This window comes from Sitophilus oryzae, unplaced genomic scaffold, assembly GCF_002938485.1.
Source record: "Sitophilus oryzae breed Bouriz unplaced genomic scaffold, Soryzae_2.0 scaffold_907_pilon_pilon, whole genome shotgun sequence".
NCBI lineage: Eukaryota > Metazoa > Arthropoda > Insecta > Coleoptera > Curculionidae > Sitophilus > Sitophilus oryzae.
The window spans coordinates 2068570-2095120 of NW_022147536.1; the positions used below are offsets into that span (position 1 = coordinate 2068570).

At 30.0% G+C, this 26551-nt stretch overlaps 1 protein-coding gene and 3 long non-coding RNA genes across 6 annotated transcripts in view; all 4 read left to right on the forward strand.

Annotated features, from left to right (window-relative positions):
- The window catches only part of LOC115890668 (UDP-glucose 4-epimerase), a 38596-nt gene extending 24542 nt beyond the window's left edge, over positions 1 to 14054 (forward strand). For 2 of the 3 annotated variants that reach the window (XM_030910970.1, XM_030910969.1), the window contains exons 7-8: positions 1916 to 2093; positions 8027 to 8783. In XM_030910970.1, the coding sequence (XP_030766830.1) occupies positions 1916 to 2093; positions 8027 to 8268 (420 nt within the window). In that variant the 3' untranslated portion in view covers positions 8269 to 8783. Of the gene's footprint in view, positions 1 to 1915; positions 2094 to 8026; positions 8784 to 12929 lie in introns of those variants that run through there. The other variant, XM_030910968.1, reaches the window with a different exon arrangement.
- A 2420-nt stretch (positions 14055 to 16474) lies between these two features.
- Positions 16475 to 18144, forward strand: LOC115890700. The gene is made up of 2 exons (XR_004051678.1): positions 16475 to 16625; positions 17807 to 18144. It is a non-coding gene; the product is annotated as an uncharacterized LOC115890700 (long non-coding RNA).
- Positions 18145 to 18277: 133 nt separating this feature from the next.
- Positions 18278 to 19503, forward strand: LOC115890701. The gene is made up of 3 exons (XR_004051679.1): positions 18278 to 18515; positions 18794 to 19075; positions 19191 to 19503. It is a non-coding gene; the product is annotated as an uncharacterized LOC115890701 (long non-coding RNA).
- A 79-nt stretch (positions 19504 to 19582) lies between these two features.
- LOC115890699 lies at positions 19583 to 26099 on the forward strand. The gene is made up of 8 exons (XR_004051677.1): positions 19583 to 19700; positions 19767 to 20041; positions 20104 to 20342; positions 20614 to 20816; positions 21420 to 21585; positions 22466 to 22640; positions 23137 to 23294; positions 25508 to 26099. It is a non-coding gene; the product is annotated as an uncharacterized LOC115890699 (long non-coding RNA).
- The last annotated feature ends 452 nt before the right edge of the window (positions 26100 to 26551 follow it).

The window sequence follows — 26551 nt, forward strand, 5'->3', positions numbered from 1 at the left end:
TAAAGTGATAATTTTTATTGATAATTTGTTTATGAAAAGTCCCTGATCTAGTAATATTTGTGTCGCTCAAATATTAAATATTTGAGCAAATGAAACAAATATGCATTATGCAATTTTATCGTTCGTGATATGAAAAAACATTTTTGAACGAGTATGACGCACGTTATGTTGATATTTTTAGTTTGAAAATAAACTAAAATTATACTAATAAAAGTTAAAGTATTTTGTGGACGACTACTCTTAAATGTACGTGGTTTTAAACATAATTCATATAAAGAGTATAGCTTTAGTTGAAATTGACGAAAGAATGAAAAAAAATACACGTTTTGATTATTTTTTTAAAACGTTTAAATCGTGATTTAAATCAACTGATTTTTTTATTTTAATCGTGGATTTAAATAGAAAAATCAACATGTTTGAAAACTTATAATAAATCGAAAAATAAATGTGTACTTAATATACAGGGTGGTCCGAACTGTTTCCGGAAACTTCGGCAGCATATTCTGCAGATAAAAAAAGTTCGAATAAATGTTTGTCCCAAAATGCTTAGTTTCGGAGATACTGGGTGTTGAAGTTTCATTTTTATATTTTTTCCAAATAATTTATGAAGTAACGTAATTTGGATGAAATTTGGTGTCTGGGAGTTTTTTGATATGAGAAATTTGGATTTTGAAGTCAGTATGACTCCTACTTGTAGAGGGTGCCACCTACATAAGTTCTAACAGTTTTGAAGAATAATAACTTTCCGTCCGTACCTGTATAAAACTACTGAGTGAAACATATACATTTCCATGACTTTTTACGTAAAAAATGTTTCTTAGTAAAAAGTTGCGAGTAACCGTAGGTAGCTACGAGCAACCGTTCTCAAAATATTTAGAATGGAAATAGGCAATACATGTCATAATTGACAGAAAATAAACACGTTGAATAGATAATTATTTGACTGAAATAATAAATTTGGAAAATTTTTATTTTTTTTTTTAATCATTCATAAATTTTTTCTGCGAAAAAATGATGACAAAACAGTTTCTGTTGAACTTTTGGCACAAAAATATTTCAAATTTATAATGTCAGTCTAATAACTATTTAGTCAACATGTTTAATTTATGTCAATGATGACAGGTATTGATAATTTCGATTCAAAATATCTCGAGAACCATTACTCGTATCGATTTTTACCAAGAGACCTTTTATACGTAAAAAACTCCATAAATGTATATTTTTTACTCAGTAGTTTCATACAGGTACGGACAAGAAGTTATTACTCTTCAAACCAGTTAAAAAATATGTAGGTCGCGCCCTCTACAAGCAGAAGTCATATTGATATCAAAATCAAATTCCTCATATCAAAAAACTCCCAGACACCAATTTTCATCCAAATATTGATATTACATCACAAATTATTTGGAAAAAATCGAAATAAAAATGAAACTTCTACACCCTGTATCCGCGAAACTAAGCATTTTTGGACATACATATATACGAACTTTTTTCATATTTTTATCTGGAGAATATGCTGCCGAAGTTTCCGGAATACAGTCCTGCCACCCTGTATATTCATTCTATTAAAATGTTGGACGGATTTTTGAAGTAATTTCGTGTGAACCCATTAGCCTTCTAAACGGCTGAAATTTATTTTGAAATCGCGAAGAGACAGAAATCCGGTATTCGAATACGTTTTATTCGCAAACTCTAGTGCAGAACTAGATTCTTCTGATGTTAGGTTATTTTTTGATTCCCGAGAATCTGTAATTAATGTCAAAAAATATACTGTTGCCAAGGATCTTTTTTTTATTTTTCGAAGGCTCCTTTATTAAAAATTAATGGTTTTACCAGCCTAGATTGAAATTTACGCATCCAGTTTGCATTTTTTTCTTTAAAAATAAAACATATTTGTTTCATCGCTTGTTTTCAGGTTGCAGTGGGCCGCAGAGATAAACTGCAAGTTTTCGGCAACGATTACCCCACTCCCGACGGCACTGGCGTTAGAGATTACATACATATCACCGACTTGGCCATTGGACATCTGAAGGCTCTGGAAAAAATGTTACAGCCGACGTTCACCTCATGGAAAGCGTACAATTTGGGCACAGGTAAATTTTTCAAATTTTAAATAAACCCTTTATAGGTATATGTCGCAGGCGCATAGAATAAGCCGGCTTTTTGCAAAAAGACTAGGCATATTATGAAACGCCGGCTTTTTACACAAAAGAAGGAAATTTTACAAAACGTATTATTTTAGTACTATTTCCAGTCACTTTGCAAAAAGACTAATCAGAATTAGGCATATTAAACAATGATGATATTCTGTACACGTCTGCCAAAAAGACTGCCTGTTTTCAGTCATTTTAGCATAAAATAATTAACTAGAAAGAAGTGTCAACTCTGTGTTAAATCGTGGAAACACGATACGCCACCGAAAGCCTTCGTTGTCGTCTGGAGAACTAATTTTCCAATTGACAGGTTGACATGATAAGGACATCGGCTGTCCAAAATAAAAACAAAGTAACTGACATTTTTTAAAAAAAATAGTTTTTACTTTAATGGCACTTACTGCGTTCTTACGGACATTTTGGTATTAAAATTTCTTCAATCGGATAATAAATAACGAAGTTATGATACTAGCCAAACAAAGTAACTGCAGTCGTTACTATGCGTTTTCCAATTAAAAACAAAGTAAACGTATTTTGCAATATTAAAAAGGAAGTAACTGAATTGCAGTTACATCGTTTTTATCTTGGAATGTGCATATCGTAAGTATCGTGGGGTAACAATTTAAAAACAAAGTAAGTCTTAGTTTGTTTTTAAGTTGTTACCCCTTCCAAACTAACATTAAAAATCACTACTAAACGATGTTTTTTTTACGGAAGTTAGTATTCAAAGAGATTTCATTGGGGAAGGATGTCGACTTCAACTTATTTAAGCAAAAGATCGAAAACCTTGGTCCATCAAGTACTGTTCTTAATTAAAAATAAAAACAATTTTTTTCATGCCTATCTTCCAATTTTGGAGAAAGATGTGCAAAAATGTATGGACATATCCGCTTCTATCGTACCTACTAAGCAATTAAAACTTTTTCCCCATAAACTCATTTGTTTTAAGCGGCTTGGTAAAAATCACAAAAACTGTTTTTTCTCGATACAAAGAAATTTACAGTTACTTGGTTTTTATTTTGGACAGCCGACATGATGGCTTAATTTTCATTTCCGTTTCCGGTTATTCAATGGCGGGCCCTCTTTCAGTTCAAATGTATTTTGTATTTGTTCTTTTCATAAATAAAACCAAAAAATAATTTATTCACATATATTTATTTGAAATATGGAAACAACGTGACTAAATAAATATAAAAATATAGAGGATTGTATTGTTTCAATACCAATTAGTTAATTATATGCACTTTTATATGACTTACAGTAATTTGTAAATAAACACACGTATTCGCAGACTTCAAGAACAGAAAACGGACACAGGAACATGAAAACGGGAGCCTTATACAAAAATCTGAAAACAGAAAACAAATTTTTTTATACTAAAATTAACAATGTAAAAATATCAATAGGTATAAAATATAAATATACTGTTTAAAAAAAGCGTCCATTATTCCCAAAGAGATCTGGTTTATAAATCAAAAAGAAGCAAAAAGAGACTTTTAGTCGGATAACAATCAGATTGTATCAGTCAGATTTATTGCATTATTGACAATAAATCGCACATACTGGAGATAACTTATGTTGGCTATAGCAGAGTACTTAAACCACCGAGTAGCGACAGTCCCGTTTTCAATTTTCTTTGCGGCTGCGCGAAATAAGTTGTTTATCTGTCATATGAAGAAGCGACGTTGCCACTGTTGCCATTTATCAAATATCTCTATATACTTTATTTCAAGTATGCCTCAGGCAACGGATCTAGGTACTCTGTTCCAGTGTCAAGTACACGCTTCATTTTAGTCGGACCTCCTTGTGAGTTAGTCAGTCGACGTGTCCCGTGTGATCCTTGTGCGTTTGTGTTTTTAAAAGTGTTCATCTTAGTATTTCGTGGTTTGGTAATAATTATTTAAAAACTATATTATAATGTCAAGTATTTCTTGTATATATCGGCCTTGTTCAACAAAATTTGGTGATGGTAAATCCCTTTACTTACTTTACCGTCAGAGTATGAACGGTAAGTACATTTAATTACTCACTAAAAATACGGTTTGATCGAAAAAAAAAACAGCGTCAGCGATGGCTATGAAATGAACATCGCTGTCATTTTATAGGTAAATTTATACGGGAATTGTCATTTCCCAGCCAACTGGACGCTGTTTTTTTCGATCATACGGTAGTCACAGAACAGCGGTAGTTATTGTTATTAACCTTAAGGCGGATTCACACTCGTGTACTTGGCAAGTATACTATCTTTGTAAACAACATTTTTTTTGTAATAAGCTTACCGCTCACGTGGCACAACGAGTGACAAATAATTGCAGAAGTAAACCGCTCACACGACATGGCAAGTACATGCCAATAACAAATGTTTGTGACCTCGACCACTTACTAGTGAATCTTAAATCCGATTTCAAGGAATTGGAGACAACGGCAGAAGCAGAAACAAACTTGGAAGTTTTGGCTGTATCTGTAACGGACCACAGTTACAGAACTGAAAATATCCCGAGACAAAATGCCTTTTATTATGTTTGTGGGTATTTAATGAAAAGATGTCTACAGGTTCACTCATGCGAAATATGCGAAACATTTAGCAGAGAGTGTCAATCGCTAGATGTACACACATTATTAACACATTTTAAGGCATTCGATCCTCTAAAGGGCATTTTTGGTGGATTGTCTTCACCGCCAGAAAGATTCGTAAATTTTGTTTATAATTTAGATTTGATTTTTGATAGCGAATTTGAAAAAAAAATGATGGTGATCAAATTTCAAATTCGCTTTTAAATATATTCAAAAATATTGAATTTAATAATAAAATAAAATAGGTAAAAAATAAACTGACAAAAAAAGATAAAAATCGATATTAGGTAAAAGCACAAAAAACTTTTTTTGCATTTTAAATAGCAACCACAAGGTTTCTTTTCAATCTTTTTCAATGAGATTCCTATTATATCATTTATCTCTAAATATTATAAATATTTAATTCCACTTCAAATGGTGAGCAGTGTATACCACGTTTATAGGACCACTTCATAAGTTGAGCAGTTAAATACGTTGTTTATCTGTCAAGCACGTGATAAGAGAGAGAGAAAGAAAATTTGGTCCCACCACATCAAAAGAGCCGACGGTGTCTGTCGCTACTCGGTGATCTACGTACTCTGGCTATAGTTAAAAATGATCTTACCTTGCTGTAAATTGTTTCCATTTTCAAAAAAATCGCCGATCAAAGAGATTATAACACCATTTTCTTGCATCTAAAAAATGTAAAAACAGTGTTTATTTACTACCTATTTTTCATATACATGGGACATACCTACTACTGCAGAAACGTCATTTTCTCCAGAATTCTTCATGTATTATATATTTTATATACTTTATTACCTTTATATTTATAAATTTCAGCGGAAATATTAAATTGAACTTTCAAAACGAAACTAAACGGAATGAATTAAAATGGCGTCGAATATTTTCTAATTTGTTCTAGAACAAATCTGAAGTTGTCTCTGAAACTGGAATCTGTCAATTCTAAACTGTGAAGTTAGACAATAGTTAGACAAAAACAATGCTGTCCTTGTCTAGGCGGCCATACTTGTCGTGAGGAGAATGACAGGAATGCCACTAATGACTGTTTCCAATTTTCCTATTTCACTGTCAACCCCCTGCATTTTAGATTAAAAAATTGGTCAAGTGCGAGTCGGACTCGCGCACGTAGGGTTCCGTACCATTCATTATCTATACAACATTAGACACTATATTATTATAAACTTTTTTTCGATTTAGCTGAAATTTTGAATGCGCGTATAAGTAATTAAAAAAAAATGAAGAAACACATTACTAAAAATTGTATTCATCAATAATAAATATGTAAAAAGTAAAAATAAATATGTAAAAATTAAAAAAAACGATTAAAAAAAAGTCGCCTTGACTAGGATTCGAACCAGCCTTCAACGTCATAGCAGCGTAAAGCTCTAACGCTTTAACCACGCGGCCAACCGAGGACTTGAAAGATTCTATGTAAGATTCTTACTTAAAAGATAATGTTTAGTGAAAGTACTTTTTATTTATAAACATTTATTTAATTCTGTTTTTAGTATTTGTTCTTATAGCGGCAACATTAGATACATTATCTATAAAAATTTCAACTGTCTAGCTATAACGGTTCATAAGATAGACATTTGTGACAGACGGACGGACAGCGAAGTCTTAGTAATAGGGTTCCCGTTTTTACCCTTTGGGCACGGAACCCTAAAAATGATCAAAGTTTAGTCAGCTATGAACCATATTGAATAATTTAGGCTTTAATAAAAATACACCATATTTTTCTATACACAAACAATAATTATTTGTCAAAATTTTATTATGTTTAGACAAAAACAACTTGAATCCTATTTCATAAATTTTAATTATAAATAACATAGTTTTAAATACGAAATATATTGAAACCTTAATATTAATATCTCATTTAATTATTATACTCTTTATTTCGATTCTGTGTACAGGGCTGTTTCTTTGTGGAACTCTGCTTTCTTTTCGAATAAAATTAATTTAGATCTTTATAATAATCATCCTTAACCATACTCTATTTAACAGAATTATCACTTTTTGTGGCATTATATCCAAATTTTGAAAGAGAAGTTCAAGAAATGTCGTTGGACAAATTTAGGTTAGTTATACCAATCCCGCGTAAAATGTTTTGTGCAATATGACTAGTCTTCATTAGGCATTTTGCAAGGCGACTTAAAACAGATAGGCGTTTTGTAAAATATCCTTCTTTGGTTAAAAACGCCGGCTGTTTATAATATGCCTAGTCTATTTGCAAAATGCCGAGTTATTCGATACCCCTGCTACCATTCACTAAAGAATATAAGGACATGTAACGCCCATATACGGGCTGCAGCAGAATTTGTGACCTTAAAGGCCATTCTTTTGATGGCAAACAATGAGTCATCATTTGGTCACCAGCGACAATTTTAGCGATTTTTAATAGTTTGTGTGTAGTAAACTTTGTATAAACTTTATTACAATGCTGGTTAGTTGTTCAGCTTTCAAGTGTAAAAGCAGCAGCGATAAGAAAGAGCCAGGAGTTACGTTTCATAGGTAAATAAACAGTCCACTCCAACTTTTTAGCGTTTTCTTATTGAATTCGATAATTATTCTTCAATTTCAATTAACATCTATATGTACTTGATATGTGCTATACGTCGATACTAGTTTTGTACCTTTTGTTAACATTTTAATACGTTTTTTTTGTAATTAATTAGTATGATACACCACAGGCGTAGTCAAAACAATTTATCAAAAAATATAAATATTGCTTCAAACAGCTAGGTTAAGAAAAATATGTGCCACGGCACTGTTTGGTGACATCGGCACAATTTGCTCTCGGGAGTTATTTGTCCTTAGATTCTTTAGTCATTGCCTGCGACATATACACAATGTTCTATTTAAATAACTAATGGTTGGTCTGTATCTCAAAAATAGAAATAAGAAAAAAAATAAAAAGCTCTATAAAAATATTCTTTTTTGCTCTTCTAATACAAAAATAGAAATACATAAGGGCCCAAAAAAAGTCTACGACTCATTTGACTATTTTATTTTAAAAATACGTGAACACTGCAAAATTAAAAAAAGGCTAATAAGTAAATAACTTCACAACTCATATCTAAACAAAATTGACAGTTAAAATCTGGCTAGCTATTTGAGTTATTTCGGAAATTCTAGGATCTGAATCAGAAAATGGGTCTATTTTAATGTAATAAATTAATCATTTAACGATATTAAGCAAAAGAATATCTCACAGAACAGTTACGTTACGTGATTTTTTGATGTCACTGAATCAATTAAATTACAGTTTTTGATTATTTTGATTTTTTTTATAGGTTGCGGATATTCAGTGTTGGACGTGGTGAAAGCCTTCGAAAAAGCGTCGGGCAAGCAGGTAAAATACGAGATTGTGGGTCGCAGAGAGGGCGACATTGCCGAATGTTACGCCGACGCTTCCGTGGCTAAGAGAGAACTGAATTGGACGGCGAAGAAGGACATACTGTCCATGTGCCAAGACACGTGGAACTGGCAACAGAAAAATCCCAAAGGGTTCCAAAGTCCCTGCCAGGGTTGCTGATATAAAATATGTAGGAACATAATCGAAAAACTCGTTGGAAATCGGATATTTTTGAAGAGTTTTTTAATATATTTATTTTTATGATACTGAATAACTTAACTACGAAGAAGCGATCTATTTTTTATGCGCATTGAAAATTAGGCGATCTTCTACGAAAAGCTTAATTTTAAAATAATATAATAAAAAAATATAAGGAATCAAGTCATATACATATAAAAGAATAAACTACGTGTACCGCATAAACTATATTGAAGGACAGATACAGAGCGAGTCTTAAATAATGTTTTTAGGCGTAGTATATTTCAATCCCTAGAACACGTTTGTGAGTTTTTTTCGCAAAAATTTGTTGAAAATCGTGATTTTTTTTAAATTTTCCTGTATATTGTAGAAAACTTTTTAGAACTGCCTGTTAGTTAATCTCTGATGGAGTAAGAGTCCTAACAACTAAATGTTCGGACAAACAAAAATTTATTAAAACTTTTTATTTTCTTTAACTGAATTATTTACATTAAAAATATATTAAAATCTAACATTTCTAATGAGTATTTAAATAGTTTAGTTTCTATAAACATTAAAATAAACTGTAGACCAATAAATAAACAAAAAGATTGCACAATATCGTGACAACTAAATGTTCGGACACTTTAAAAAATAACTGTTCTAATATGGCGTTACATCGGCATGAATCGCAACCACTGCAAGCCTGTTTGGCATTGTTTTTATTAATGATTGGCATACGCCAGAGTAGAAAATTTTGCCATAATTCACTTAATATCATCGTCAAATGGGTAACGGTTTCTTGGGGATCGTGGCACAATTTTTGTTTTGTTTTATGCCCCATGTCTCGATAACATAAGGGTCCGGACTGTGCGAAGGCCATGAGGGGACCTTGATGTTCATGTCCCTAAACTATTTTTTAGTAGTTTTAGCTCTATGGCATGCCCCGCCATCCTGTTGAAATATAAAATTATTGTCCTGGTCTTTACCAGAACAATTGGTTACAAGGACCTTTGCCCTTCCCACTTGACACAAGATTTTTTTGATCTTTTTGATTTTTTGACGCATCAATTATGCCTTCTACCACCTCATACTTTTCTGGGTCTATTTTGGACATACTCCTTCAAATCATAATGCCTTTAGGAAATTTCACTGTCCTTTTGAGGCAATCTTTATCAAATATATACTCTAGCGGTGTTAATTATATCGATATTAAGGTGGCTCATGTGCACATGTAATCCGTGCACTTGCCATTTGCGATTGGAATTATTAGCGTCGGATTGGGAAATAATTAAATATTTTACCTTAATGTCATTTTTGTAGTTTGTGACATCAGAAGTTCCAATCCCACGCTGATAATGGCTAATTTCATAGCCAATCGCAAATTGCAAGTTCAAGGATTACATCTGCACGCAGGCATGATCTTTATGAAAGATGGACAGTGGAATTTCCTAAAGACATTATGCTTTTAGAGTTTATGTCCACAATGGGTCTAGGAAGGTATGAGGTGGTAGAAAGGCACAACTAATGTGTCAAAATATCAAGAAATTTTAAAAAACAGTTTTGTGCCAAGTGCGAGAGACCTTTACCAGGATATGAATTTTATATTTCAACAGGATAAAACTACTAAAAAAGGGTTTAGGGACATGAACATCAAGGTCCCCTCATGGCCTTCGCATAGTCCGGACCTTAATGTTAACGAGACATGTGGCATAAAACAAAACAAAAATTGTACCACGATCCTCAAGAAACCGTTGCCCATTTGACGATGGTATTAAGTGAATTATGGCAAAATTTTTACTCTGGCGTATGTCAATCATTAATAAAAACAATGCCAAACAGACATGCAGTGGTTGCAAAAGTTCATGCCGATGTAACGCCATATTAGAACAGTTGTTTTTTAAAATGTCCATGATCATTTAGTTGCCACGATATTGTGCAATATTTTTGTTTATTTATTGGCCTACAGTTTATTTTAATGTTTATAGAAACTAAACTATTTAAATACTCATTAGAAATGTTAGATTTTAATATATTTTTAATGAATTTCTTAAATGTAAATAATTTAGTTAATAAAAATAAAGGTTTTTAATAAATTTTTGTTTGTCCGAACATTTAGTTGTTAGGGCTCGTACTCCCTCGTACTGGAACAAAAATGCATTGATTGCATATACAGGGTGTCCCAGAAATAAGTGCAAGTATTTTAAGGGGTTGTAGATCTCGATAAAAGAAACGTATTTTCTCTTTATCGTTTTTCAAATAAGTCCAAAATAAGGGAGTTATTTTACTTTAAAAATTTCCAAAAAAAATGATTTTTTGCTAAAATTTTGAGAACCACTGGATCTTTTCTGGATTTTCTTTCTTGTAAATTTAATCTAATACCTATGTTACCATATTACAAAGAAATTATGTTTTTTAACCAAAAACTAAAAAAATTTCCAAAAAATTTCGAATTTTCAAAATTTTCTTTCGCGAAAAAAACCTCATAGGCGTGTTTCTGTGGTTGAACTACACTACCAGTTAAAATGCTTGCACTTATTTTTGGGACACCCTGTATGGGAAGTCAGTAACATATTCTTTTATATGCATATGGAATCAAATAATATTTTTAATTTCATATACCGTGTGACCGAAAAAGAGGGGCATCCTTTTCACGCCATTTTACATATAGAACGCCGTTTTTTTGTCGATCACAATTTATTAGAAACGGAAGATTTTTTTGTTTCTTTGTTATTATATTTTTGACAGCTCTTGATAAATTTTAATTTTTGTAAGTTTTCAATAAGCGAATTGTGCTTTTATGTTATTGGAACAATGTTTCAATACAAAGTTCGTTTTGAAACAATGTTTTTCCAGATTTATACACTTTGCATTAAACCTAGTAGTGGGAACTATCGAATGAATACTATCGAAACATTCGATAGTTGCAAATCATTCGAATAATTCGATAGCTAGTAAGAAAACATTCGTTGAAAACTATTCGAATAAAAATTATCGAATAGATGCGTCATCTGCCTTGAAATATTGTATTCTAGTAATTCGGCAGCAAAAACCATTCATTCATTTATAAAATTCATTTATTCGTCAGGATCGATTATAATAAAATATTAACTGGATTTTAGTTGTCGCCCGGCGACGTAGGTTTCTTTCCGAGAAACCCGACAGCGGTCGGTGGCAATGCTATGAAAGAAGCCGGCATCTTTGATTTTTTGGGGAGTCGGATAAAAATAAGGACACATTATTTTTTTTATTTAGGTGCTAGTATTTACACAGAAAATACATTATGAAGCCCTGTTGCCATATATTGGTATTAGTATTAGTTAGCAAAGAATATTATTGTTTGGCTTTAACTAGTTAGGGATAGTATGTCTATATATTTTGCATTTTTTTTATTAATATTCTGTTGTTACACTGCAATAATACTTGTTATTTTGGATGTAGGAAAATGATTTTTAATGTTTTTAAGCAAAGACTGGTTTAATTAATAACAGTAATAATTTGTTATACTTATTAACAAGAAAGAAATTATTAAGAAATCAAAATTATATATATTACTTTATATTACTATTTAAAAATAATATTTACCTTTACTGGCATTTAGTTTCAAAAATAAATGAAATATATCTTCGCAAAAAACTACATGTAAGAGAATTAACATAAACAAAATACAAACATCATTAACTTTTTTTTTAAATTGGCACGTGTAAAACTTTCAATTTAATTTTCTCAACCCAAAATTTGAGTTCGATAACCATTTACTTAACCACATTACTTAAATATGATTATTAAGTTCAACTAATTCATGTTATTAAAACATCTAAAATACAAATATATATGTATTTTTAAAATTAATTGTAAGTTCATCTGATCTCTCTTAAAAATTCCTACTTCTTAAAATTTCCCATTAAAAAAATAGACCATATACCATATAAAATTAAATAATTGAAAGATCGGGCTACGGAAAATCACACAAATTTTCGGAAAAATTTTGACCATCTGCACACGCACACAATCGTCAATTTTAAAAAAACTACTATTTTAGTACTTTAAATATTTTAATAAACGCAAAAATAGCACAGTATTTACAAGGCGTTATAGTTATAAAAATTTGGAAGAACTAATAATGCACTGACGCACACAAAAATCAAACGAATACTAAATTTCATTTATCAAAAGCATTCGATAGTCGTGGCTCTACGATAACCATTTAGTCGCACGGCGAGGTTGTCGCATATGCTTCAGTATACAAATGAATGAATGATTTTATTCGAATAAAACCATTTGATAGTTGAAATCATTCATTCAGTAACCATTCGATAGTTCCCATCGCTAATTAAACCTTTATCAAATAAACAAGAAATGTCACTAAATAAAGTCAGATAAGCGCAAAAAAATTAAAATCATGTTGTCAAGTGAAAAATCAAACAAAACTGACACAACAAGGTACTTTGATGACGTTGCTTCCGTCTCTAATACATGAATATAAAAATATAGTATTAGACAGCTTTCTTAGTCCTTTTTATACAGTGACGTACTTCGAAAAGGCCGACGATGCTTTTAGTCGCTTCTGCAAGTTAAGGTGTTCTGTGTTTATATGGTGCTCGGCTATACTATTTCTGAGGCGACCTGCATTTTATCTTAAGTTATACATTTCCTTGCTTCAGAAATGGTTCACCTATTTGGACGATTGACTTGCCATACAAGTAAAATATAGTCTATCTAACGGGAGAAGAAGAATTGACTGTCACTGTCAATATTTATTCGTTGGACGGGCTATAAGATGCATATCGTCAGCGACACACTAGCTGTTTTCTATTTACATAATTTTATAGTATCTGAAGTAGTCTAGAATCCCGATTCTATTTTTTTTCAACTGTGGAATTGTTAGGGAACTAAAGATAAAGACTTCCAATACAACCTTTTTGGATTCGCTGCGAAGAGATCATTTATTCTTCCCTTCCCCGTAGGCATATCGTAGGGTACGCCACTGCTTGTCAGAAGCAAAATTAATTGTGGGAGAGTAGAACAGATGATAATACTTTTATATCGATATATAGACAAGTGTGAACATATCGATAATCTTGGACGTTCCTAGTTTTAAAAAATCTGAGGGTGCATCTACACTATCCTAGAAAAGGCGTATCGGCGTAACGGCGTAACGACCTTGAATAGATTTCCAGTAATTCTATTGGCTGAAATTTTTGACAGATGAATTTGACAGATAAAATTTCTGACAGATGAATTTTTCAGCCAATAGAATTGCTGGAAATCGATTCAAGGTCGTTACGCCGTTACACCGTTTCTAGGATAGTGTGGATGCACTCTGAAACTTGATTAGGGACGGCAAAAAGAAGTAATATATCGATATATGAATGGTTAAAATGGCTTGCATTTAATATTCTAGGCAATGATAAATAGAGCTCACAATAATACTTTATTATCAAAAAAGATACATTATTAAATATGTGGGATTCTAAAAAAATGTTTGCCAAATAAACCTTCAAATTAACAAAACTATTAATTTTCTTGACTAAAAAAGTCTTAAGAAATAACCATGTACTGAATAACTTATTTTTTGTTAAGTTTATTAATTTAATCTAATATTGAATTATTCCCCAAACTTTAGAGAGCTGTAGATGAAATTTTTGTTTCGTCTCTGACGATATGTCGGGTGTATTTTAAAATAGTCAGACTTTAGAAATGATTTTTACTGTTGAACATTTATTTTATGAATTTATTTCAAGATTACTTTATGTCATTGTGAATATACAATAAATTATTTATAAGAATGTTAGTTGTTTTTTAGTTTATTTGGTCTTCCTACTATGTTAAGATTGAATAAAAACTAAATTATCCATTATGGTTTTTGCCATAAAAATCTAAACAACTGTATTTTCTTTCCTTCCTCGTAGGCATGTCATAACATTGAATAAAGATTGATTTTCATGCATCCGTTGTCCGACGATACGTTGATACGATATTAATTTTATTGGTAGAATTTAAAGACTTTGATTGGTTAGAAAATAACGCAGTTTTTAAATTTATTGCATTTTCATTGCCTCCGTTTATCGGATATACGTTGGTGTTATTTTATATTTTCATTTCCATAACGATTTTGCTATTTTACTTATATTTTTATTAAGATTAGATTAAATTTGTCAAAAAAGTGTCAAAACGTCCGTTATCGTATGAACGGGTCCGTTGACGGGCTGAAGTAAAATATTTACGGATGAAAATGGCATGAAAACGCTATGACCAATCAGAGCACCGTCGGACCAACGTACCATCGTATAACGGATGCATGAAAATTAAGCTTATGCTGTAATAGTCCAAGATCCTAGAGTGATCAGACATAACTTATTTTCACAATCTTTTTTGAAATGTTTCATCCTTGTGAAAATAAGTTGTCTGATCCCTAATAAGTTGTCTGATCCCTCTGGGATCTTACTAATTTTTTTGCTTAGTACATTTGTTATACTTAAAATTCCCGTTCTAAAAATGTGATATAAGCTTTATTTATTTGCAATGTTACAGCTTTAAGAAGGAAAAACTTCAAATCAATCTAAAAATTATCATCACTCTTCAAAAAATAATAAATTTGTGTTTTGTGTAATGCAGACTGTTTATGGTTAACTGTTTGTTGTTGAGAAGTTTATATTTTATAATTTACAACAATGTATGTTATAAGAAGTGAGAAGTGAGGTAATATTCTGATAATATATTTACTGTTTTCCGATTTATTTTACTTATACTGATTTATTTATTCTTTAGGCTCAACTTACTAACGATATATCTATAACAAGAAGTGTTAATCAGCTTCTACAATAGGTAAGTTTGATATTTCTTGATATACAGTGAAAAAATAACAAGAAAATCTTACATTTACTTATAAAAGCCTCCGGTCTGTTCAAATTTTTCCTTTGGCGCTTTCATAGGCGCTTTTTAATTGATTACAGCGCCATACTTCTTTAGTGGGAATTTTTGGAACTATTCCTGAAACGAATATAGCGCTACCATGTAGAAAGTTTTAAAAGTAAGTAGGTACAGGTTTCTTTTCTATGCGTTTGTGGCGCCATCATATATTAAACATTTAAACTATTTATTTATAGGTTTCTATAAAATAAAAACGTTGCTGGTGATATCTATCGGTAAATAACTAAACTTCTAATAATTTTCTTAGAAACTTAAAGTAATCTGTAATTTTTAGTTCCCAAAAAGTTTTGAATGAGAGACATCTATGAATTAAATTTTATACTAAATTAGATTCTCACCTTAAAAAATATTCTTTTTTTATGTTAATCAATTTTTTAAGTTAATTTTCAGTTTACTAACAAATCTGATGGTTAAATTAAAATGTACGATCTATATAATATTGTTTATAACTAATTTTTAATATTACTCTTTTATTACTTATATAAAATTCGTAACCTGCTTCTTTCTTTGATAACATGATTTCTACTTAATTATTTTATATTTTATGAGCATGATAGCCAATGATAGCTGATGTTTATCACAAATGTTTATTAAAAAAAGTTAAAATCGAGGCATCCAAGAGCAAAAAATACTCGATCGTGATTGGTCAGTTTCGCTCGCGTGGAGGTTTTGAATTTTATTCTCGTTCGATGTTGCCGGATTGTTAAAAAATGTCGAATTTTTTTTTTCTGTGTGATTTTTGTGAAATTATACCGGATGATCGAAAAAAAAAACGGCGTCCAGTTGGCTTGGAAATGACGATCGATGACATTTCCCATATAAATCTACATATAAAATGACAGGGATCTTCATTTCATATACAACGCTGACGCCGTTTTTTCTCGATCATACGGTATTTAATAAAATAAGTACCAGTAATGTTGTTTTGTAGAAATTTCTTTTATTTCTTCTTGTAATTACGTATTAACATTATAGTCTTTATTGTTGGTTTCGATGTATTTATAGCATTAAAAATGTATTTAAACAGCTTCATTTTAGGTTTATTTCATGATTTTTGTGTCTTTATAATTACTTATTTGTTTCTTATTTATGACAATAAATATTTTACCTTACGTAAAAAAAAACGATTTCAGTTGAACGTATTGTGTAAATAATAACTTTGAGAACAAAATTAAGCTTAGTTTACAAGAATTTTCCTATAAACAATTTTATTAGTAATAAATAAATTAATTTTTTGAGCAGCTTAAGTCTTACGAATGACTTCAATCTGGCAACGCCGGTCCTCCTTTTGTCGTTTGCAATCGAAGGATCCGCACGTCCTCCCGTCGGTTGCATCGATTTTTTTAATTTTCTGACGAAAAAGTGCGTTTAGTGTACACAATTTATGCGTAATCTGTTACTAGTGCCCTGCTTAGCCTCCTGAAAAAGTGAGTACCCGTAATTTTATGTATTTTTTGAGATATTTTAGTTTAAAATTTTTGGATTTCGCAATATCCATCATGGCTGCCTTCTCAATGTTCCCCATTAAGTTACTAATTTTTAAGAATATTGTTTAAATAATATACCTAGATTAATAAATAAGTATGTAAAACTATGTATTTTCGGTACTTTCTATACTGCGTGTTACATAAGGGTAAAATAGTACTACATTTTTGGTTTGGTAAATTATATACGTAATGTATCTTTGATTTTTTGTTTAATTTTTTCCGTCAAGGAATGTTTAAATAAAATGGCCGCCTGTTGGGATTCGATGTCTTGATTTTTTCTAAATTGCTATTTTTAATTTAAATTTCTTTTTATAGGGCATACTTGGAGTTTTCTTTATTTTAAAAAAATATAATATGCGCATTTTAATAATATTTTGAATGAGTAGGTTTTTTGTATTTTGTATTAAGTTTTAAATAGGTAGGTTCATTAGGAATTTTATTCCGTATTTTTTTTATGTAAGAATCCTACATATTTATCTTTTAGCATTTTTGTAATGATTTCTGATATTGGTATTTTACCTATTTCTCTTTTAAAGCGCGCGTTATGTAATATTAGGTACATGTTAAAAAATAGTATTAATGTTGACAAATGATTTTTGCTAATTCAGTATTAGTTGTAAATTTGCATTGAAGAAATAAATCAATTGTTACTGAATTTCTATAAAAATTTAAATATTTCGAAAACAGTTAGTATGATTTTGAGGTAAATTTTGATCGAATGTTTTTTGTGTCTTCCTAGTAGAAACTAAAAATGTAATAAAATATATAGGATGTCTCATTGTTAAAAAAATATAACTTTAATATTTTTTATTTATTTGAAACACTGTAGGTTTAACTTTTAGCTCTAAATAATATGTTACAACTCTAAAAACTCCTTGTGTATTTTTATTTTTTTATGTGTTACATCATGGAAAAATTCTTTGGATTTTGACCATATTCATCAAATTTATATCCCTTTTTTCTATGTCATATAACATCTTTCCTCAGGAAAAATCTTATAAGATATTGTTGAGGTATAAATGGAGCATCTCTTTAAAATATACCTATTTATATATTGTCGAAATATTTTTATAGGTGTTCGATATTTTTATAGGTATTCCAATATTTTGTTCTTTTTTTAGGCGCGTTATATTAATACTACAACACCACACACTGCTTCCCCACTCACACGAGCATTGCTAGCTCTCTGTGTTGGTTAATAAAATTTCCTAATTCAACATTAGTGAATTTCGTTAGCTGATGCGGCTGGTTAACAGTGTTTTTGTCGGTGTGGATCCCCGGCTTAAGATGACTCCAGAGCGCGGCGCGGCCTTCCCCAAGAGAGGAGACTTCTTGGGTCACCCCCTAACTCTGATGTTCGGGCATCGATGACCTGTGTAGCATGCAGAGGTACCCAAGGGAGTCACCACCCTCTGGTTTACGAGCTAGGTGTTCTAACGCTAGAGGCTTCGGCCGGATACGACCTGGCACCCAAGCTCCGAGACTTCTTCGTGCACGTATTCCGTGACCCTCGAAGAGGCAGGGGCGGGATATCGGACACATTGAAGATGATGAGGGGGTCCGCCTGTAGGGGTCCCGGTGGATTCCGTCCGACGGGTGACGAGGGTGACCCCAGACGAGGCGGCTTAATTGGGATGGGAACTGACTGGTGAGGCTTAATCGTCGACCAATGGGTCGAATCTGCATAAGGAAGGCAACCAGCACACACTCACAGGCGGGTCGTGGAAACATTTTTTGTTTTTTCTCTTGGTCTGCCCCGCGTCGAATTTTGAAGGCAGAAAATGTCGGGAGGAGGCGAGCATAACCAGGCCTTACTTAAACCTGTTAAAAGTAAGTCTAATTTTTTTATATTAGATTAAATTGTAAACTTTTACTGTACTCCCTACCAAATAACTTTTTTATCGCACCATGTAGCAATCAAAATACTTTTTATATAAGTGTTGTATATTTTAGTTTTTTTGTTACAACATACATGAGCTTCAATTTAAAGTAGAATAACTTGTATAATAATTAGATCAACTTTTTTAAAACTTATAGTAGATATAAGTTTAAATTCTAATTTAACTTGTATAGTTACTTATATAACTAATTTATTTTCATTTTTTTAGGACAATCCGGGTTCGCAGCGCGATTTTAAAAAACAAGATTGAAGAAGTCAGAAATTCTATCTACATGCTGCATATGATCAGTCCCAAAAAAATTCGGATTGTTCCAGGCACCGTCGCATACCTGGAAAACGTGTTTATTGTCAACTCTACAGGATCGACCGAAGTCCATGGAGTTGGGGATATTTGATGTGCCCCATAGCAGTGAGACGCCACTGTTTTTTTCGCCGTATAATTATTAATTATTATGATGGGACTGAAAATGAACTTAAGCAAGATGTAATGGTGAGTTTTTATATTTTTACATTGGTTTTTTTTGTTGTCTATAGCTTGTTTTTTTGTTTCTTCTAGCATATGTATTTGCTAGAAATATTCTAATATTATTTTTTTTCTCTTACAGGTGATACAGTATGGCTTGGAGAACTTCAAAAGTCGGTTCGCGTCGTGGTTCCAAAGCAGTAACTTTAGGTTCCCTACATTTACAGAATGTTGCATTAAGTACTCATTTTTAATTTGCAATTTTTACATTCATTTTTACTTTTTTTCTTACTCTATACAAGGCTTTAATATAAAGTTTTTTTAGCAATAATAAATGGGTAATAAAAAATAACTCCAAAGAGACAAAATTAGGTAGCATATTGTTTTTCTATTACAGTTGGAAATAACTATTTTTCGTCTTGTTTTAATATTGATATTATTTAATTTTTTTTAGTGATTTTTAATTAAACGTAAATTAGTAAATAATGTAATTTTACATTATAATGAGAATTAAAGTATTAGTAATTTATTTTTGTTACTAAAATTAAATTCTGTTTGTTCCTGCATAAATCTTTTTAGTACTATACTGCTTTGGAATGAATTTTTTTGGGGGACAACAGCAGGATTAGCGCCATCTTCTAGATGCCATCAGGTAAATTTATATAACTTTATATTTATCACTTTCTTTGGCTAAAAAAAGTGTTTTGCTTTGTTTTAGGTAGGTGCGCTGGCGTAGGTGTTTGTTGTAGCATTATTATCCTATTCCCCCCTTTTAAAAATGTTTGTAAGACGCCTGAAATTTGTATAAGTTAGTTATATAAGTAGTTGAATAAGAATTGGTGAGACTTGGAAAATAGAAGAGGACAGAGAAGATGGGAAGAAGATTGCTTTGAAATAGAAGGAAATGAGATAGAAGATGTTTGAGGAAAGGAGGAGGATTTTGTTCGCTGTAACGGAAGTTTTTTGAATGAAATTTGGAGCAACTGTATTAAGGTAATTTTTTTTCATCTAGTTACAAAAAATAAATACTTATCACAACTTTTATTTTTTTATAGATGTTATTGGTATCTTGGATATCAAGTTTCATTTATTTATGTATTATACAAGCTTATCTATTGGTGGAAATGTAGGATGGCCGCTGTTATAACAACTTGGATGAATTATTAGAAACACCAAAGAAGTTTTGACATAGTTTAAACTGGGAAAAGGAAAAGGCTCACAAATGACCAATTTATTCTACAGTAGATACAGGACATTAAATTGACTTCAACAACGCAGATATCTCTCAAAAATGGTAAGTTTTTTTCACAGTATTTTCTTTCCTATTAAAGTTTTTGGAAAGCTTGGAAGTTATGACATATTTTACACATAATGTGTATATTTCAATAACTTTAGGTGCAATATTTAATTTTAAATTTATTAGGAGAATTTTTTTATTCAAATCAACTTAATTTTGTATTTTGCCTATCTATGTTGATATTACAATGTTTTCTTATTTATTTTAATTTTCTACATTGATACAAATTAATATACTTATTAATATTTGTTTATTTTTTTATTTTTAGATATCTGTTCGAGTGATGTACTGGGCGTTAACAGTTGCTGTTACAAATCTGCAAATGAGTTAGAACTGTAGATAAGTTTGATGAATGCCAAGGAATTTTTTGAATGGAATGATAGTGAAAATCTTGCCCACAAATGACAATTTCAAGATACAATCAATTGTACTTGATTGATTGGCCTTCATTACCATTGCGCTATGAGAATGGTAAGTAATTTTTCTTTTTTTATTATTTTTAAGGCTACAATTTTTGTATTTAACTACAAAATTGTAGGCTTCAAATTCAAAATAAAATAAGTTTGAGATTGAAAATATATTAATATTTTTTTCAATCTTTTTTTTACAAAATTGGTGATTTAGTGATTTAAATCACCACAATACACCAAAACACTTTTACTTTATGGTAAGTTATTTCAGGCGTCTAAATGCAAAACCTGACAAGTCCATTGAAATCAATTTTACAGAATACACTAAAAATTATTTAAAATATTATGAATAGTAGAAAGAATAATAAATCTACAGGACTGGATTTATCTGGTGTATTATTTCTTGAAAATATCTTGCATAAAAATGTAATTCAGAGTTTCTCTTGGGATAACGAATTAAATGGTGTATAGATCACAATTTTTCAAAATGTGTCACTTGTCGGGTTTTGCATTTAGACGTCTGATTTATTTATTTTATTTTTTTTATAAATTTCTTTGACAAGGTTGAAAATTATGATAAATTTAGTATGAACAAACTGACGTCATAAAAATTTACTTTTTTTGTTTAATTTATTTTATCTTTTAATTTTTTTTGTACTTTTAGTGAGCTGAACAAATTGATGGTAGAGGACATTTTGACAGCTGCAGTCACAACTCGACGAACAAGTTGTAGCTTTGAAGGAAAATTTTTGATTGGATACAGAAAAATGTCAGGTTGTAAAGTTAATAGAACCAGGGTTGGACTGGACATCTGTTGCCTTTTATTAATGGTAAGTTATTTTGATCATTTTATATACAAAGATTTTCATACAACTGGTTCATTCAAAAATTTTCAGGGTATATATTTTTCTAAGTCTATAACTAGTTTAATTTAGACTAAATTTCATTTTAAAACGCTTTTAATGAGCCAGTTACGTGAAATACCCTCTATATACTTTTATGAATTGGCATTGATAAGCTTGAAAACGCTCTAAAATTATTAAATTTTGTAGAATATTTATACTTTGCAGTTTGAACAGTGTTAGCATTTTATTTTGGAAGATAGAATTTTCATGGGAAAAAAAAGAAATTAGAAAGTTTTAACTCAAGTTGTAATGATTTTTTTTGTATATTATTTTTATCAATTTTTTAAATTTACAGGGTAATAACATAACATTGGTAATGTATTAAAACTTGACAGGGAACCCTATAATTTTTTTTAATGAATTTTCTAGCTCAAAAAATAAAAAAGTTAATTGAACAATGCTAAGAGTGTATTACTGGTTGCATATCCTTTTTTTTCTAATTAATAAAGTTATCGCCAAAATAAATGTAATAGTTTACAAGTTATTGCTAAATATTTTTTAAATATATCTAGCAAATTAGATATTTAATTTTTTCGTCATTAAAACTCGTTATAATAACGTATTACTTTCATATCAAGGAAATTTACAATTTTTATATTATTACTGAAGTTATCAAGAAAAGTCTTCTTTTAATTTTATATAACTCTTTATAACTTATTCAAATTAATATTAACAAAATGTGTAATATTTATTTGTTATTTTAGATAGTTCCAAGTATTAAGATAATTTATGTTATTGTTTGTTTTCTGATAGCTTCAAAAATTGCTATAATAAAAATTACCTAATACATATTTTTTTTATTTAGGTACACGAAAGGACAATTGCTATTAGAAACAAATAAGTTCTACCAGCTGCAACTAATATTTATGGTGGTCATAAAAGAGATTTAAATGAAATGAAACTTGTGCAGAAGAAATCGAAGAAAACCATTTTGAACTGCTGTTAATAACTGTCAGAGCGTATCCAGTTCTTTATCAGTGGTAAGTTATTTATCTATCTTATAAAATTTTATTGGACAGCTTGGACAGCTAATATTCGAGCGCTTTTGTTCCAATATTAGAACAACCAACAACTATTAAAAATAGGCAGGACAAAATAAAATGGATACTGTACTACTGGTTGCATATTGTTACGGATTCCGTGGGTCCGCTAATTTAAAGTCACGATAAAATACTTAACGGATTTATTTTCTCACCATTTATACTCATTACAACACACAATTAACTATTTAAAAAAATCCTTCGCTAAATTGTCAACATTCGCTATTCAAAACTGTTTGGTTTGAAATTACAGAACTCGTCACACACACCTTGACGATATATTAAAGTTTCCACTAGAATAAACGCAATAAATATATATTTTAATAAATATAATTTTAATTAATCTTTTTTGTTTTGTTTTTTATTAATCTTGTTTTCAAAAATCTTTCAAAATTAGTAGAGTAAAAATTTACTTAATATTTTTTTGTAATTTTAGGTATACGCTGGGACAATTGCTGTTAAAAATCGACAAGCCGTACTATCTGCAAATATTATGGTGGACATCAAAAAGCTTTAAATGGAATGAAACTTGCAGGAAAAGACTCAGACCGTACTTAATAGCTGTTGAAAAGTGGTCACAGTCCTTTATCAATGGTAAGTTATTTATCTCTTTTTTCTTACTAAATTTTAGTAGTGGGAACTATCGAATGAATACTATCGAAACATTCGATAGTTGCAATTCATTCGAATAATTCGATAGTAAGAAAACATTCGTTGAAAACTATTCGAATAAAAATTATCGAATAGATCCGTCAACTGCCTTGAAATATTGTATTCTAGTAATTCGGCAGCAAAAACCATTCATTTATAAAATTCATTCATTTATGAAATTCATTTATTCGTCAGGATCCATTATAATAAAATATTAATTGAATTTTAGTTGTCGCCCGGCGACGTAGGTTTCTTTCCGAGAAACCCGACAGCGGTCGGTGGCAATGCTATGAAAGAAGCCGGCATCTTTGATTTTTTGCGGAGTCAGATATAGATAAGGACACATTATTTTTTTTATTGAGGTGCTAGTATTTATACAGAAAATACATTATGAAGGGCGCTGTTGCCATATTTTGGTATTAGTTGATATTAGCAAAGAATATTATTGATTGGCTTTAGTTAGTTAGGGTTAGTATGTCTATATATTCTGCATTTTTTTTATTAATATTCTGTTGTTACACTGCAATAATACTTGTTATTTTGGATGTAGGAAAATTATTTTTAATGTTTTTACGCAAAGACTGGTTTAAAAATAATAATAACAATAATAATTTGTTATACCTATTAACAACAAAATTTAAAATGATTTAATATAAATATTTTTTTAAGTAGTAGCAAAATATAAACAACAAATTAGATGTCAAAATTATTTATATTAGATCCTATTTAGAAATAATATAGTCTCTAAATTTTTTGTGTGTGGCAACGTTGGTTTATTAAATAATAATAATTACAGAACTAATTTGTTATATTAACAACAAATTTTAAAATCATGAAATATAAACATTTATTAATTTTCTAAGCATGCAGTGTAATGGAAGGAAAATATAAATAAAAAATTACAAATCAAAATTATTTATATTAGGTGCTTTATATTACTATTTAAAAATTATATTTACTTTTACTGGCATTTACTTTAAAAAATAAATGAAATATTTCTTCGCAAAAAACTACATGTAAGAGAAATAGCATAAACAAAATACAAACATCGTTAACTTTTTTTTTAAATTGGGACGTGTAAAACTTTCATTTTAATTTTCTCACCCCATAGTTTGAGTTCGATAACCATTTACTTAACTACATTACTTAAATATGATTATTAAGTTCAACTAATTAATATTATTAAAACATCTAAAATACAAATATGTATTTTTAAAATTAATTGTAAGTTCATCTCATCTCTCTTAAAAATTGCTACCTCTCAAAATTTCCCATTAAAAAATAGCCATATACCATATAAAATTAAATAATTGAAAGATCGGACTACGGAAAACCACACAAATTTTCGGAAAACTTTTGACCACCTGCACATGCACACAATCGTCAATAAATAAAATTAAAAAATAACTACTATTTTAGTATTTTAACTATTTTAATAAACGCAAAAATAGCACAGTATTTATACGGCAAAGTTATAAAAATTTGGAAGAACTAATAATGCACTGACGCATACAAAAATCAAACGAATACAAATTTCATTTATCAAAAGCATTCGATAGTCGTGGCTCAACGATAACCATTTAGTCGCACGGCGAGGTTGTCACATATGCTTTAGTATACAAATGAATGAATGATTTTATTCGAATAAAACCATTCGATAGTTGAAATCATTCATTCATTAACCATTCGATAGTCTAATTCATTCGATAGTTCCCATCGCTACTAAATTTCATCGACAAGCTTGAAAATTATGATAAGTTTTCATAATATTCAAGCTGCACGGGTCTCTGAGGTCAACGTCTATTCCTATATATAATTTATTAAAAATTGATATAAAAACTTGTCAAAAATAATATTTAAATGAAAAAAAGGAAAAAGGCTTCAAACATATCCATTATTATTCAAAGGTGAAAACCTTAATTTAAAAAAATATGAACTTTGAAATTTTTTAACATTTAATTCTTTAATTTTTTATAAATTTTTATACCAATTTTTTATAAATGATATACTGTGGTCTACCTATAATGCGTTTTTTTTCTCATAGGGTATATACAAATTATTAATTTAAAAAACATACTTATTGCATTAATAAAATTATATATTTATTTTAATTTTCACATAGATTGTTTTATTCCTTTTTTTAATATTATTTTTAGATATCTCTGCATTTTCTTAACAATGGATATCAACAGTTGCTCCTACTCCTCACTTTCCTCTTTCACTCAACATAAAGCAGACTCAATACTCCTTAGTGCCTCATCAAGGTTCGTTAGCTTCATTAATAGTGTTATTGTTTCAATAAATTTGTTTATTGGTTTTTATCCTCTTACTATATATTTATATCAGGCGTCATTTTAATGTTAATTTTTTGTAAAATTTTGATAATCTGGATAGAAACCTTTTTTTTTCTTAAGCTTTTGCAATATAAAACACTAGCTAAGAGCAATACACTTTATTTTATGAATAGGACCATTATCTCTGTTGATATTGTCTTTATATTTATGCTTTGTGTTGCCTCTAGTTTGAGGGATGTTTGATTAATTTTAAATCAATCAAATCAATGCAATAATCTTTATGGAGGATACGTTGAGCAACATAATACTAATCTGTTATAATTTTTCACCTCAAGCTTTTTTTCACTCTGACCTATCTTATATTTACTTCCATTAGTTCAATCATTAAATTGTTATTAAATAAAACTATTGTATTCTGGATTTCGTCAAAGGTATTTTTTAAAAGGATTAAAAACAATCTTTATAGGCTTGTGTCATTTCCAATTTATTTATTTCTTGTATTATTTATATTTTTCTAAGCTTCTCTAAGTTTATTCCAGATTATCAAAATTGTAATTTTTATACTTGCGCAGCTGCGTCACTATAGCCCTATGAACACAAGTATTATTTTGGTTTTAAAGTTTATGTTTTTTAATATTTCATTTATTGTATTAACGCAAAACTAAATTTTATAGAACTTAACTAACTATATCTTCAACCGGATGATAATTTAATAGTTAATGGTCAATTTAATATTTTTTCATAAAAATTAAATGTGATGATTATTGAACACCAATGTCAAGCCAGTAGAAATGATTTGTTAGTGTTTATTTTTTTTAAATAATTTTTTTACTAAATCAATTTTGGATACTTGTGTTCACACAGTTTTTTTTTTGCTTTTGAGGATTATTTTTGGTACCCTAACAC